The sequence below is a fragment of the Sceloporus occidentalis genome, unplaced genomic scaffold, assembly GCF_023333645.1.
Source record: "Sceloporus occidentalis isolate IW3139 unplaced genomic scaffold, rSceOcc1.0.p SCAF_1, whole genome shotgun sequence".
Lineage (NCBI taxonomy): Eukaryota > Metazoa > Chordata > Lepidosauria > Squamata > Phrynosomatidae > Sceloporus > Sceloporus occidentalis.
In genome coordinates, this window is record NW_028316981.1 from 90,525,866 (window position 1) to 90,541,118 (window position 15,253).

The window sequence follows — 15,253 nt, forward strand, 5'->3', positions numbered from 1 at the left end:
TCACATAGGACAGATCCTGTGCAGAACTGGTTTTAAAGTGGAAAAAAAACCCGCAAAAGGAGGTTGTTTTTCACACATTTGGGGTTAACCCAAACCAAAATTAGAAATTATCCACAAAAGCGGGTTGTTTTTTAGATGCGTTGGCATCAATAGAAATAATGCGAGATTAATCCAAATTCAAAGGCAACAAAACCTGTTCCTTTTTACCTTCAAGAACTTCCCGAAAGTAAAAAGAAGTGGGTTTTGTTGAGTTTGCATTCAGATTAATGTCACATTATTTCTCATTGATTCCAACACATCTGAAAAACAACCCACTTTTGCAGGTGTTTTGCAGATTTTAAAATCTCATTTCTTCATGGGATTTAACCAGTTTCCCTCCATGTGATAAACTCCTACATCATTTGATGGGAAGCCTATTCATGAAGCTTCCTGTGTGTAAGGAAATAGATGTTAGAAGATGGTATCAGTGTCAGGGCCAGTCCTCCCTTTGAGATGGCTGAACTTCCTGCCTCAGGCAGCAGAGCAGGAGAAGTAGGGAACTGAGTGCCTCTGCTCCATTGCTTGCCTTCTCAGTGGGCCACCACCACAACCACTCTGGAAAACCTTGCTCAGTGCTCTCCAGCTATGGCAAATTACACAGCCAGGATTCTTTCTCAAAAGGATGGATTTTGTCATACTTCTTGTTGTTGCTATGTGCCTTCATGTTGATACCATAACTTATAGTACCAATGGTATACCAAGCCTGGGGTGCTGGGAGTGGTCTGTTCCAGGTGCAGGCAAAAAGAAGAGTCATGGGGTGAGGGTGAGAGGGAGGATTACATGTCAAGGGACAAGTAAAACAGAATGAATCAAGTATTCACTGTAAAAGAAAGTCCAGGCAAGGATTCACTTTTCCCCAAATTCATTCACATGCTTCTGCACAGTAAAATTTAAGAAACGGAACATGACAAGCAGGGATAGGAAGCCACTCTGTGCTCAACTTCTTTTCCTGTTCATCTTTGGCTTGACATTTGATTGGATTGGCTTGCTCCATTCCCCTAGATTAGGTGTTTACGTGAAGGTGTATGTGTGGGTGATGTTAGACAGTTGGGTTCTCTCTCCTTTCCCCAATCTCTGTCAGGGGTGTTAAAAATGATCTGGTCCAAGTGCCAAATAATTTTATGTACCCCACTGCTAATGACCCTCTCATGGGAATTTCTTGGCAAGATTTATTTAGCCATTCCCTTACTCTTAGTTGATGTTTTTCTCTAGCTTTGATGCATTTCAGTCACATTGTGAGCTCAACTGTACTTCCAAGGACACCTGAGGGTCTCTTGTATTAGGTACATGACAGTAGTCTTGGGAATCCATCAGCCTTTCTAAGGACTTCTGGAAACCCAGAGAGCCATGTTTCACAGTGCAAGAGAAAGCTATATCACTGTTTACAAATTATGGTTTGTAAACATAGTTTATGGTGTTTGTCCTTTTGGATGCTTCTTTGATATTTTCCTCTGGTACACAAGATAGGAGACTAGGACATTGTCCTGGGGTGTTTCAGAGTCTTGAACCAAGCACAGATATGCATGCTTAGCTAGAATCTTTCCATTGTCTCCTTACCCTAAGATCCCTTACCTTTTCATGTCTGTTTTTTTCCATGAACTAGTAAGGACTGTAGTTTGGCATATTGCTCCAATGTTCTCTATTCTATTTTTTTAAAACTACATTTCACATTTTTAGGACTTCCAAGATCCTAATAAAACCTTAGCCTAATTATTATTATTATTATTATTATTATTATTATTTCTTGCCTGCCCAACAATTAACAAATACATGGCATCAGTTAAAAACACATCAGTTAAAACAAACATCAACTTAAAAAGAGAAATAAGATTTATGCATATTAAAACAGTCTATACTTAAAACTAATTGTGTAAAATCTGCAATTTAAAAACCATCTGAATAAATCTGCTGAAAGATACTTATCTTTAATGTTGTTGTAAATTCGGACAGCGTTTTTAGCTGTCAAATCACTTCTGGCAGGTCATTCCATAGGGGCGGCTGAAGTAAAAGTCCTCTGCCTGACAGCTGCCGACTGTTTTGTCTAACTGAAGTAAATGTACACCAGAGGACATGAGTATATGACATTCCCTGGCTGAGCTGGTAAGACTGAAGACCATAATGTGTTTTAGGGTGAAATGACTGCCCCACTGCATATCCAAAGGTCAGGATAGCATATGCCTGTGGAGGCTTTCCACATGACTGTGACTAGAGATGTGTGAGAAATTCACTCCATTGAGAGCTATTAAAAACAGATTCACACTTCTAGATCATTTCCAGATCAACGCTTACTCATTTCTGTTCCTTATAATAAATGACCTAGGCATGGGATTGATAACAAGACCAGGAATATCAAATCATTTCAATACTGATGAATCATGTTGTGCTTTCATGTTGAATGGGGTTAACAATAGCAAGTCATAAGCAGGTACTACAACAGCTAAAAATCTTTCTGTGCTTCAAATCAAGTTCAATTAAAAGCCACAGGGAAGCCTTTCAGTGGTGAGAAAGAAAGGGTAAATCAATTCAGATTATTTATCCAAAGTCCTGAAAGCATTCCTACTTGTATTTGATTGCAGACCTTCTTACCCTTGAAATGGATGGCACCTGAGAGCATCTTCAATAACCTGTACACTACCTTGAGTGATGTGTGGTCCTTTGGGATCCTTCTATGGGAAATATTCACTCTGGGTAAGTAACATTGCCTAGTATTATCCAGCCTTCTTTTTATACGTACTGGTTTTGGTATTTCTTATTGCAAAATTAAAACAATGTGTGGAACTTTCTATAATCTACATCAGGGGTGGGCAACTGTTTGCAGTTAAGGGGATAACTGGCCTCCAACATGGGACCTTGGTGGACCTCACCAATGATTTTTTTTAAACCCAGTCCACAAGTTTCAGCATATTTTTGGCCTGCTCTGTGCCCAAAATGGCAAGGGGAGTGCCAAAACTACTTCCATGCTCTGTAAGGAGTGTTTGGGGGCCAAAACCCTTTCTGCCCCAAAAGAAAAAGAAAAAATTTAAAAAGTTGGGGGCCTTCAGAGCACAAATATGGCTCTGGGGCTAAATATTCTCATTTCTGATCAGCATGGGGGGCGGGGGAGAGGGACAAACTCTTCAGTTTCTTCTCGTGACATAAATATCTTCACACTGAGATCTACATCTCTCAGATTCTGAATGGCCACCTTTACCTCATCCATTAGTCACTACTGCAATGGATATGAGAAAGAGTTTGAATTGGAGATTGGTTGTACTGGTGTTGGCTTGGAATATGAGGAGTTTTCTAGGTAACCATTTTGATTCATCTCGTCTTTTGTTTAACCCCTCCTTTTTTCTCTTTCTCCCCCCCCCCTTTTTGGGGGGGGTGTCTAAACTCATAGGCGGGACTCCATATCCTGAACTGCCCATGAATGAACAATTCTACAATGCCATTAAACGTGGTTACCGGATGTCCAAGCCAACTCACGCTTCTAATGAAATGTGAGCTTATATGTTTATCTTTCACACATGAGGAAAATGTTATGCCTTATCCCATTTTCAAAACTATTTTCTCCTCCCTTTCCTCCTCCTCCTCTTTTTTCCAGCTATGAAATCATGCAGAAATGCTGGGAGGAAAAATTTGAGATCAGACCATCTTTCTCTCAGCTGGTGGTACTCTTAGGGAATCTGCTGACAGACACCTATAAGAAGGTAAGATGTTACTGTTCTGAGATGATAGCACAGTTTGAAGAAAGAAGCACTATTTGAAAAAGCACTCTTTCGAAACCATTTTCATAACTGTTGACATTTGCAGTAGCTAAGGGTGATGATGTGCTTACTTCATATTTCTAAAATGTTGGGCCACTATTTGGGGAAAGGGGTAGGGAATGGGAGCCATCCATTGCTATAGTACTTTCTAGTGTGACTTTGGTGTCTTTGCTGGGTTTTGCCATTTTGGACCTAGATTAGGAATTATTTATTAATTTATGCACTTAACTGGTTACAGGAATGTTGTGCTGGTGCCTAGCACTACACCATAGAAATGCTTTTAGAATCACCTCAAACCAGGTGCATGCTGAGTAAACAAGTGACAGACATATCTCGCCTTCCACTCACCCTGTTACCCCAAAAGAACCAAGGGTCAACCCAGTCATACCACAGACCCTCACACTGCTCCTCTGCAATGCCAGGTCAGTTAAGAATAAATCCCATGTTGTTTACGATGTGTTAGAGGATGAAAATGCTGACCTGGCTTGCTTTACGGAAACCTGGCTGGGAGAGGATAGTAATGTGACCTAGGCTAAGGCCCTCCCAGCCGGGTATGCCGTTAAGGAGCAAGTGAGGGAAAGAGGGGGAGGGGGAGGAGTGGCCTTGGTCCATAAACCTATCTTCACCCTGACCAGGAGACCTATCCAGAAAACAGATCATTTTGAGTATATCTACCTGACCCTGAAGGCTAGGGACAGTCTAGGGATTCTGTTAGTCTACTGTCCACCCCGTTGCCTAACAGACTCCCTGGCCGAGCTGACACAGCTGGTCTTGGAGCTGGTGCTGGAGTCTCCCAGGCTTCTTGTCCTCAACATTCCCTTCGAGGCTGGCTTACTAGAGCTGACAGGTGCAGCTCAGAGTTCATGACTTCCATGGCAGCCATGGGCCTGTCCCAATTAGTCTCGGGTCCAACACATTGTTCTGGTAATACATTTGATGTGGTCTTCAGTATGGATCAGGAACATCCGTGGGTGGAGGTAAATTATGCCTCTGCTCTGTCATGGACGGATCACTTTCTGGTCAAGGTGGGACTTAAGGTTACTACCCAGACCCCCCTCAGGGGTGGAGGACCTATTAGAATGGTCCGCCTGCGAAGGGTGATGAAACCCAAAAGGTTCCAGGAAGCCCTAGAGGGATATATGGTTGGGAATGACGACGATTCTGTTGATGCCTTGGTTGATACCTGGAATAACAATCTTACCAGGGCTATAGACAGCATCACTCCTGAGCATCCTTTCCAGCCCATTCCTAGTAAAAAACCACGGTACACTGAAGATCTTCGTAAAATGAAGCAGACTGTGCAACGACTAGAGTGCTGCTGGCAGAAACATCAACGTTTATCCGACAAGACACTCCATGAGATCCTGTTGAAATCTTATGGAGTGGCAATAGATGCAGCAAAGAATTCCTTCTATGCTGCACGTATTGCGTCCTCTGAGTCTCGTCCAGCAGAGCTGTTTAGGGTGGTCAAAGAGCTAACTCAACTGTCTCCCACCCTAAACGTATTATTTGAACCAACTAAAGCCTGCTGTGATGCTTTTAATAACTTTTTTGCGGATAAAATCTCTTGGATAAGGGCTGATCTGGACGCCAGCATTATAGCAGAGACGGGAAGAGAGATATCCAGTGACTCTGTGGACCTTGTTAGACTGGATCATTTTGAGTTTGTAAATACTGATGAAGTGGACAAGATTCTTGGATGTGTCAAGAGGACAACGTGCCCTCTTGATCATTGCTCATCATGGTTGACCGCCCAGGGAGGGGATGCAACAAAAACATTACTACAGTCTATAATCAATGCATCCCTCAGGGAGGGAAGATTTCCATCACAATTAAAGCAAGCAGTTGTTAGACCGCTTTTGAAAAGACCCTCCCTGGATCCCCTGGTGAGAAACAATTATAGACCGGTCTCTCTTTTACCATTTTTGGGCAAGGTGATTGAGAGGGCAGTAACCTTCCAGCTCCAAGCTGTCTTGGATGAAGCCGATTATCTAGACCCATTTCAAACTGGTTTCAGGGCAGGATATGGAGTTGAGACCGCCATGGTCGCTTTAATCGATGATGTCTGTCTGGGCATCGACAGGGGAAGTGTGACCCTGCTGGTGCTCTTGGACATCTCAGCAGCATTCGATACCATAGACCATGGTATCCTTCTGGAATGCCTGAGGGAGTTAGGTATTGGGGGCACTACACTCCAGTGGTTCCATTCCTACCTCTCAGGCAGATTCCAGATGGTGATGCTGGGGGACAGCTGCCCTTCCAAGAGAGAGCTGACATCTGGCTACCCTCAGAGCGCCATTCTGTCCCGCATGCTTTTCAACATTTACATGAAGCCGCTGGGTGAGATCATCTGGAGACATGGGGCACGGTGTCATCAGTATGCTGATGACACCCAAATTTATTTCTCTATGTCCCCAACTATTGCAGTGACTAGGGATGGCATCTCTTCTCTGGATGCCTGTCTTGGATCGGTAATGGGCTGGATAAGGGAAAACACACTCAGACTGAATCCAGAGAAAATGGAGGTACTCACGATAGGTACCCCAAGTCCAGGGATGGAGTTTCATCATCCAGTCCCGGATGGGGTCACACTTCCCCTAAAGGACGAGGTTCGCAGTTTGGGAGTACTCCTGGATCCGTCCTTACAATTGACATCCCAAATAGATGCGACAGCCAAGAGTGCTTGGTATTAGCTTCGATTGATACGCCAGCTGCATCCCTACCTGGACCAAAAGAACTTTGAAGCAGTAGTACTTGCACTGGTAATCTCTCGGTTAGATTTCTGCAATGCGCTCTACTTGGGGCTACCCTTGTACCAAATTCGGAAGCTTCAGTTGGTTCAAAATGCAGCAGCCAGATTGGTCACCGGAACATCTAGGTTTGACCATATAACGCCAATACTGAAATCTCTTCACTGGCTGCCAATTAGCTTCTGAGTGCAATACAAAGTGTTGGTTATTACCTTTAAAGCCCTACATGGCTTGGGTCCGAGTTACTTGCAGGAGCGCTTCTCCCTACATAATCCGCCCCGCACTCTCAGAACATCTGGGAAGTTCTTACTAGAAGATTATAATACCAGGTTAATGACAACTTCACATAAGGCATTCACTGCCGTGGCCCCAAGATTATGGAATGACCTACCGGAAGAGATCTGTCTCATTATTACCTTAGAGGCCTTTAAGAAGGCACTCAAAACGGATCTCTTCCAGCAGGCTTATCCACTGAATTCCATATAAAAAGGTTATGATGACTGCTCTTCCTTGACTCTGTTGACTAATGGACAAATTGTAATTTTTAGAGAACTAATAGGAATTCTTAGTAAATTCAGTGTTAGTATTTTATTGTTTTATTGATTGTAAATTGTACTAAGTGTCTTTTAAGGTTGTAATCCCGCCTCGATCCATGGGAGAGGCGGGAGGTATAAATAAATTATTATTATTATTATTATTAGGGTTCAACATTAAATTTTTTAAAATGGTACCGTGTTTACCCACCCACAATCTTTTCTGTTCTGTTTGCCCTATATGAGAACAGAGGTATCAACAGGTTAGTGAAGAATTCTTGAAGAGTGACCACCCTGCTGTTCTGAGGACAAGGCCCAGGAATATGGGACTCAACAATTCCAGCTCCACTGCCAACTCTAATGCCAGTTCAAGCTCTGTTCTCTATACTGCTGTAGAGCAGAATGAACTAGATAATGATTACATCATTCCTTTGCCTGATCCTAAACCAGAGGGAGCCAGCGACAACCCTCAGGAGGCCTCCAGCAGTCAGGCAAGGTTAGACTCCTTCGTTTTCTTCCCCACTGTGACATTATTCACTCCAAAATGCCAGACCTCCTGAAATCTGAAGACATAGTTTGCATACCATATAGGTTTGTGACAGACTAGAAGGGACAAAATGTCTGATGAACATGCAGTACAATGAGGAAGGCTTTTCAAAGGGTTTGGAACATCCTTATTTTATTTTGAGTAACTTATACACTGAACATTTTGTCAAAGAGGTCGGCTAGTGTCTGTTATATTTTCTCCATTTGGGAAGCTAGAATTTGACTTTCTGAAGCTCGTTAGCAAGTTGCTGTTCAAAATGGCAGTGCTTTTCACTAGACTATGCATGTTATCTAGCTATGATATGTCTCTCCTAATGAACAGATTCCTGATTAGAGCTGAAACTTAATTCTCTTGTTTTCCCTTTTTATCTTCAGTTCTACACTGAATGAAGCAAATACATCATCTACTCTATCCTGCGACAGCCCTCTATCCCAGCAGCAAGATCAAGAAGAACAAGAAGAACAAGAACTAAAGCCTGAGTGCTAGGCTCACTAGAATGTGTGTGTGTGTCCGTGTGTTTGTGTGTGTTCATGTGTTTGTGTGTGTCCATGTGGTAGTTGGGAGTTCTAATGAAAAACTGACATATTCTTTTTCAACCCTTCCATATGGCAGTTGCAGCCTTCCTTCTTCCTTTGCTCTTCAGCCCAAGGCATAACCCAGACATTGTACATGGAACAGCTGGAAAGCTAACAGTACAGCCCTAACTACCAGTAAGTTTGCATAGCTAAGGTCTATGTCATGTCCTAGCTTTTGTGGCTCTCCATGCTTCTTAAAGGGACAGTTTTCATTCCATTATCTAAACTAGGAGTGAGCCCAGTATATTGTTAAGACTCTGTTTGAAAGCTCCCACTTCCCTTAATACCCACCTGACCTTATTGCAAGAGAGGAACAGATTTATGGATAAACGGAGTCTCCACTCCCCATAATAAAACCTGTCCCTATTGTATGAACTGAAAGAGAAGGCATCCAGGACCTCTGCTACAAAACAAACAAAAAAATACCTTTCCTCTTGTTTCATTTTCTGTTTCTTGCAAGCTTATTTTTTATGCCTGTAGTTGTTCAGTTACTGGAGGATCAAATCTCACTTTAAAAAACCTGTCCTGAAAGTGTTGACTCTGTGTGTGTGTGTGTGTGTGTGTGTGTGTGTGTGTGTTTAAAGATCAATAATGAGACACAGAGAAATGACTTAAGTTTTGGTCACTTTGCAAGGACTGCCCATTCAGGATAGTATTGAAATGATGACGAACAAATGAGCAAGCTCAGACATTGAACTTGGGTTCTCTTCTTTCTTTCCTGGGCTCTGCGGTGCTCGTGCACTAAGCCAGGTACCTCGAGAATAAGGGTACAATATTGCAGGTACAGTGGATTACAGGTACTCAAGGATATCAAGGCTTGGCAGTTGTCTAAATTAAACATAAATCATCATTTCACTTGCTCAAATGCATACAGAACAAATGGAGACTGACAGCTAATGATTCAACTGTGGCAACAGCAGGATATCCCATCGCCAAGTTATTCTGTGCATGATAACTTTTCAATATTTCACTCATTTTACCGGAATCAGTGGAACCATCTGAGGCCAGTATGGGAATGAAAAATGGCTAGTAAGTTATCTCCTTCTCCCAGAGCACCTTGTGAAGAGACTTGCAGCTTGAATGGTAGAAAACTTTTCACCTTGGGTGGACATCACTAAATCTGCTGTCACTGGGTGGTGAGTCCTGTTCTGCTTCTAGTGGTGTGAAGGGGACATTTGTCTGACCCTTTCTGTGAAGATCCAAACCAAGGCATAAATATTGTAGAAAAAGCCTTTTGAGAAATAAGTATTTGGATATGATGTAAATGGTGAGAGGATAGCATATCCCAAGGGCACCCTCACAGTCCTCTTTTTTAAAACAAGATAATATTTTTAAATTATAAAGTGAGAGATTTTCTCTTGCTTTGGTCTCTTCTATCTTTGCCAATGTTTTTGGGACTATCAGGCTTTGTGGTTAAATGCCATTTGGCCAAACAAGTGGCTAAACTATATTCCAAGTGTGGTTTCCAATATATGTTATATAAATGGATCGTGAACATTTCTGCCAATGTGCCTGAGAGCTAATCTGTGTGTTAAGCAAAATGAGCTAGCATCCAGCAGATTTCTGTTTAACCACGAGTCCAAGCTGCTGTTCACTCAAGGGTGGAAACAGCTAGTTGGTAGGTTTCTTCTCAAGACAAATAGAGGGTGGGATTTTTGTGACGTTGGTGAAAAGGTTAACCTGCTCCTTTCCCCTGCATCATGGTTCTAGTCCTAATGGCTCTCCCCACTGGCTAATACAGGAGCTTAAAAACAAAAGAGGAAATAGAGTCACACATTTCATGTATTGCCTCTGTTGGCCCTCATTTTGTCTGAGATGTAGATCATCTCCAGTCTTGCCTTATCCTGAAAGCCAGCAGTTAGAAAATTGCTTAATCCTAAAGCCTATCCTAGTTCTTTTCTGGCATCGGTAGTTCTTGTGTCTCTTCCACTCTACTAGAATGACATGCTGGCTGTTTTCCTCAGTAGTTTGTTGTTAGCAATACTTTTATTTAATTTTGGACCATCTTTTCAACTGTCTTCCATACATAAATATGGGAAGGGGAAAGATTTTACACACAGTTTCTTTTTTCTGCCAGGGCAATCTATTTACTGCTCACAACATTTTTGAAAAATGTTGGCCTCTGCAGCTACTGCTATCCCACTCCCAACTTTGTATTAGCTCTTTTTTCCTAGGTATTATCAGTATTTGTTTATACAGTTAGATTAAGCAATAGCAACAGAACCATGGAATATTTTCAAAAGAAGCTGCCACATAAAAGGAACAATAGACAGAAGAGACATTCTATAAATCATGGCCAGAATGTGACATGATTTTGGTGTAGCCTGAAATCCAAACTTGGTGTATTGGACTATAACAACCAGAATGGCTATGCTTGCTGAGGGATGCTGGGAGTTGTAGTATAAAAAAAGATAAGTGTGGTTTGATGTAAGTAATCTTCTTATGTTCCACCACAGGATGTTAGTATAACCTGAAAAATATTCCAGCATTTTAAGAGCACAATTGCTATTGAAAGGGATGTAGTGCCTTAGCTCTAGAGCTGCATCTGGGCAGTTATGCACTTCAACAGCTGTCCTTTTTGGAGGACTGAGAAACAACCTTTGTCTTTTGCTGCACTGAGCTACATAATCGTTTGGATTCACATCTTTGTGAGACAGTGCAGCTGAAGCATTCCAGTGCTGAAAGGAAAGTTGATTCAAGGGCCAGTAGAGCAACCAGGTGACGTTGCCAAGGTGGGGCCCACCACTCCTGGACTGAAGTAACATCATTGGCTCCTCCCATAGCTAGTGCAACATGGTCTAAAATATTTGAAGAGGTTCAAGGATAATGATTCAGTTGTCCCACATATTGTACAGTCCATTTTGAACTTTTTCTTAAAAGTTCTCCTCACTCAAAAGCTAAACAATATGAGATTTGTCATTGAGAGAACAGATGGGAAATCCATTGGCAAAGGCATTTCATACAGAGGTATTTCAAATGCTGCTGTTCACTCTGATTTGCTGGAGCCCAGTTGCGAGATGATACTGGGTTTAGTGGGTGCTGAATCACAAAAAAATCAGACTAGTGGAAAGGCCCTGAACCACACAGATTGGATTCTGCCATTGGCAAGACTAAAGCACTGGGAAGCAGAAGACAGTTAAACCAAGGTCCCATCTGTTCCTATACATTTTATAGCCACAATTTGGTCTCAGTTGTCCCCCCCCCCCCCAGGGAATCACATCCCCTTAGTCTTATTTTATTGTATTGCTATCATTTGGCTTGCTTCATGTTATTTTATTTTAAAAAATATCATATAGAAATGAGTCAAATCCAGATCTTTACATGCTGTCTGAAACATGCTTAACTCTAGAATATTTAGTCTCAGGTTTAAGTTTAGTCTCATCTCCTGGGGTTTTACACATTTTCCTTTCTATAACATTTTAATCTACAGCTGTTGCAACATTACTAGCTCAGATATATGCACCTTCCTTCAGCCAGTCACACTGCTATGTAGCCAGAGTATATCAGAGAAATATTGTCACACTACAGTGTTATGTTCTGAAATGCTTATAAGATTGATGTGTATACAGTTTTACTCTTTATTTGACTGTTTTGTGTTATTAAGTAAGGATGGAAAATAGTGCAGATTTATATTTTTGTTGTTGCTGTGTAATCCAGAGCACGTTGGGCCTTGCAATACATGAGTTGCCTTGTCCACTCTTTCAAGGGCCAACAGGTCCTTCATAGATGGAAGGACAAGAAACAGAAGTGCAATTAAGCAACAAGGAGGAAGTAGGCCAGTACTGGAATAAAAAAGCCCTCAACCATATCCAACATAGTTTCACCAGCTCCTTGAAGTTAACAGATCATTCAGTAACAGTATGATAATTCAAAATCCAGTGAGCACCAAAGTGGAATAAGGATAAATTGGAGAAGCAAGCTGATTCCCTTTCATTTGCAAACTTCTAAATATATCTAAATTGAAGCCCCCATGTTGTTGGGGTTTTTTTTTGTTTTTGTTTTTCATGGCCGACATGTTTGTTGCAATACAAAATGAATATTCAGCAAAATTAAGGAGAACTCTTCTATTTTTGTTCAGGTAATGATTCTCTGAAAATAGGTTAAATATATTGACCATGTAAGAGAGCCAGCATGGTGTGACTTTGGACATCAGGGTTCAAATCCTAACTTGGCCGTGCAAACCCACTGGGTAACCTTGGGCAAGTCACACTCTCTCAGCCTTAGAGGAAGGCGATGACAATCTCCCTCTGAAGAATCTTTCCAAGATAACCTCATGATAGATTTGCCTTAGGATTGCCATAAATTGGAATTGATTCGAAGGCACGCAACAACAGCAAGCAAACATAAAGCACAGAGGGAATTTGTGTTTGCCTTATCCTGGCTCAATTTCCAGGAAATATAAATGGATGCTTGATTTACTGGTTGCTCTCAAAGAGCTGGTTATCCTGAAACATTCCTGGGAATCTTAACAGTTCTTAGGATATTGTTGGACCACAACACCCAGCAATACTAGACAGGAGTCACTGGGAGTTACAATTCAACAATATCTGGAGGGCCACATGATTCTCATCCCTGTTGTAAAGAAGAGACATGGTGGTTGTTAAATTGCCATTCAGAGAGCAAAGTGGCTTCCTGCAAATAATGCTCTGTGACATTTGGGAAAGTTCCAAGGGCATAACCAGGACAACTTTCTCCCCTCCCGCCCTCCCCATACACATACACGCTATTTGTTACTTGGTTTTGTTCAAGGATTTACAGCTGTCTGCACTTTAATCTTGTGATTTGTCCTTGATTGTTCACATTTATTTTGCTTCTTGCGAGTTTTGTTAATTCCCCATCCAAAAAATTAATACATCATCCAAAAGGAGCAATTAACCTGAATTACTGTCACATGAAATTTCTCATTCCAGTCATTGTCCCTCCCTCCCTCCCTCCCTCCCTTGATTTTGTAAGCTAATTTTATGCAGATGCACCCCTGAACTAATTCACCTTGTTCATATCTTCATTTTCATTTTGGAGGAATCAGAGTAAACTTTTTCTAACCATGTAACTCCAACTTCATAGAGCCTTCTCAAAATTTGCACCATCTCACATGTTAGTGGAAGTTGAGGTATGAAGATGAAAACTTTCTACAGAAGGCAGCTAGGCTTACATATTTCATGTATTGCTACAAAAGGCACTGGAATGGAGACCACATGGATTTCATTCTGCACATTTGCCTTAGTGAACTCACATTCTTTTGCAGAGAACCTAACCAATGTGTTTGTAAATTACTACAAAGATATGGGCATTACTTCACACAAAGGCACTTTCATGACCAAAGGAACATAATCAAGTAAGTCATGGTAATGGTACAGAAAGAGCAGCCTAATGAAATGCCACTGACTGTTGTTGGAGTTACTTTGGGCCGGAACAGATAGGCCAAAATAAAGCTGCTTCGGGTCACTTTGGAGATATGCTGTTTAAATGCTGCATACGTCCTAAGAGGCTGGAAGCCACACTAAAGCCATGCTCCAGTCCTAAGGACTGGAGTACAGATTTGGTGCAGCTTCTGGACTCTTAAGATGCCTGTGTCATTTAAACAGCATACCTCCAAAATGACCCAAAGCAGCTTTATTTTGGCCTGTCTGTTCGGGCCTTTTGTTACTTTATAGGAAATGGCAGCACAGAGAAAAACAGAAAGATCTATTGGCTGAATGGGCCAGGCACTTAATTGAGAATTTTTGGCTGGAATTCATAATAAGACCCCTGCCTACTCAAACAGTTTTGCACACTGGGACAGGTTTTTGTGCATAGCCTTTGTCTGCAACCAGTGCATGCAGTTGTGAACTGGATTCCAATGTCCGCAGGCACAGTAGCAGGATTCATCCTTCTCTTGCATTCATGCAGGTGTCCCACCTCATCCAGTGTTGGAGGGGATGGAGTGCAGTCCATGCATTCACTTGTCCCCTGTATATACCTACCAGGCAGGTAGAGAAAGGGGAAATTTATCAGAGATGGGCTGACACGTTATGTTTCATATTGCTTTATTTCAGGCAAGTGCAGCTGGAATGCACTGAAGGGGTAGATGTTTGTAGGGGACAATCAATCAATTTCCTGAACTGTTTCTTTTGTCAAGCATTCTTCCAGTTTGAGTCACATTGTGTGTGAGTGTATACATGCACACATAAAAGCAGTCAGGAGGTAATGTCCATATTCTCTCCTGGAAATCCTGCTATCTTCTGCTTAATGTGTACTAGCAATAAGAGGCTCACACCTTCCCAAGCTTCCAAACTTTATTTATAAAAGTGTCTTGCTCAAATCAACTTAGTTTTCATTGCAGAAATATTGTACACCCAGTTCTTCTGAATCTCAGATCTGTGCATTAGCCACTGCCCAATGCTTGTCTTTTGGCAGAGACATAGAGACTCTTTCCTGGTTACAGTGCTCTCTGAATGGGAAAATGAAAGCCCATGTCTTTTCCCCACTTTTAATTCTTTCCTAAACCACCGTGGGGGGCAAAACAGAAAAGTGATTAAATAAAGGTACCAAAGATTTAGCATTATTCTAGGTTTACAAATATATGTTAATACACTCATTAAGCCACATTTGTATCAGTGAGATACTATTTTATTCTGTAAACTTGTCATGTGTATTTTTAAAGTAAGTTTTTTTTAAAAAAAAAGAATTAAAAAGCTTCTTTTTAAAACCTGGTTCTTTCTCAATGATCTTATTACAGCGTCTTCCTCTGTTTCTGGAAATGTCGGGGTTAAGGTTTCTCATGGTTTTCCCTGCATTGAACACAATTTCCAGCATCAAGCAGAAGAATGTTAATATGCTTAAAGAAACCCCAGGGCTTAGGGCAAGCTTAGCGGTGGTACCAAGGAGAGAGATGGCATATAGCAAAAGGGGTAAGCTAAAGGGTAGAATGGGAATGGGACAAGGGATCTTTGAATTATTGAGCAGATGAAGAGTCATTGGGCTGTCAATGGAAAGAAGAGGTTGTAGGTGCTGTCTGGCTGTGAAAAGAAGCCACACAAGCAAAGTTTCTAAAAGCAGATGTTAGGTCTGGCTGGTGTATGTA

General features: G+C 41.6%; 1 protein-coding gene across 1 annotated transcript in view; it reads left to right on the forward strand.

Moving 5' to 3' along the window:
- LOC149321797 (platelet-derived growth factor receptor beta-like) overlaps positions 1 to 12,900 on the forward strand; it is a 119,446-nt gene extending 106,546 nt beyond the window's left edge. Inside the window, exons 20-24 of the mRNA XM_089528697.1 lie at positions 2,616 to 2,727; positions 3,419 to 3,518; positions 3,623 to 3,728; positions 7,320 to 7,564; positions 7,990 to 12,900. Coding sequence (XP_089384823.1) covers positions 2,616 to 2,727; positions 3,419 to 3,518; positions 3,623 to 3,728; positions 7,320 to 7,564; positions 7,990 to 8,101 — 675 coding nt within the window. The 3' untranslated portion in view covers positions 8,102 to 12,900. The remainder of the gene's footprint in view (positions 1 to 2,615; positions 2,728 to 3,418; positions 3,519 to 3,622; positions 3,729 to 7,319; positions 7,565 to 7,989) is intronic.
- The last annotated feature ends 2,353 nt before the right edge of the window (positions 12,901 to 15,253 follow it).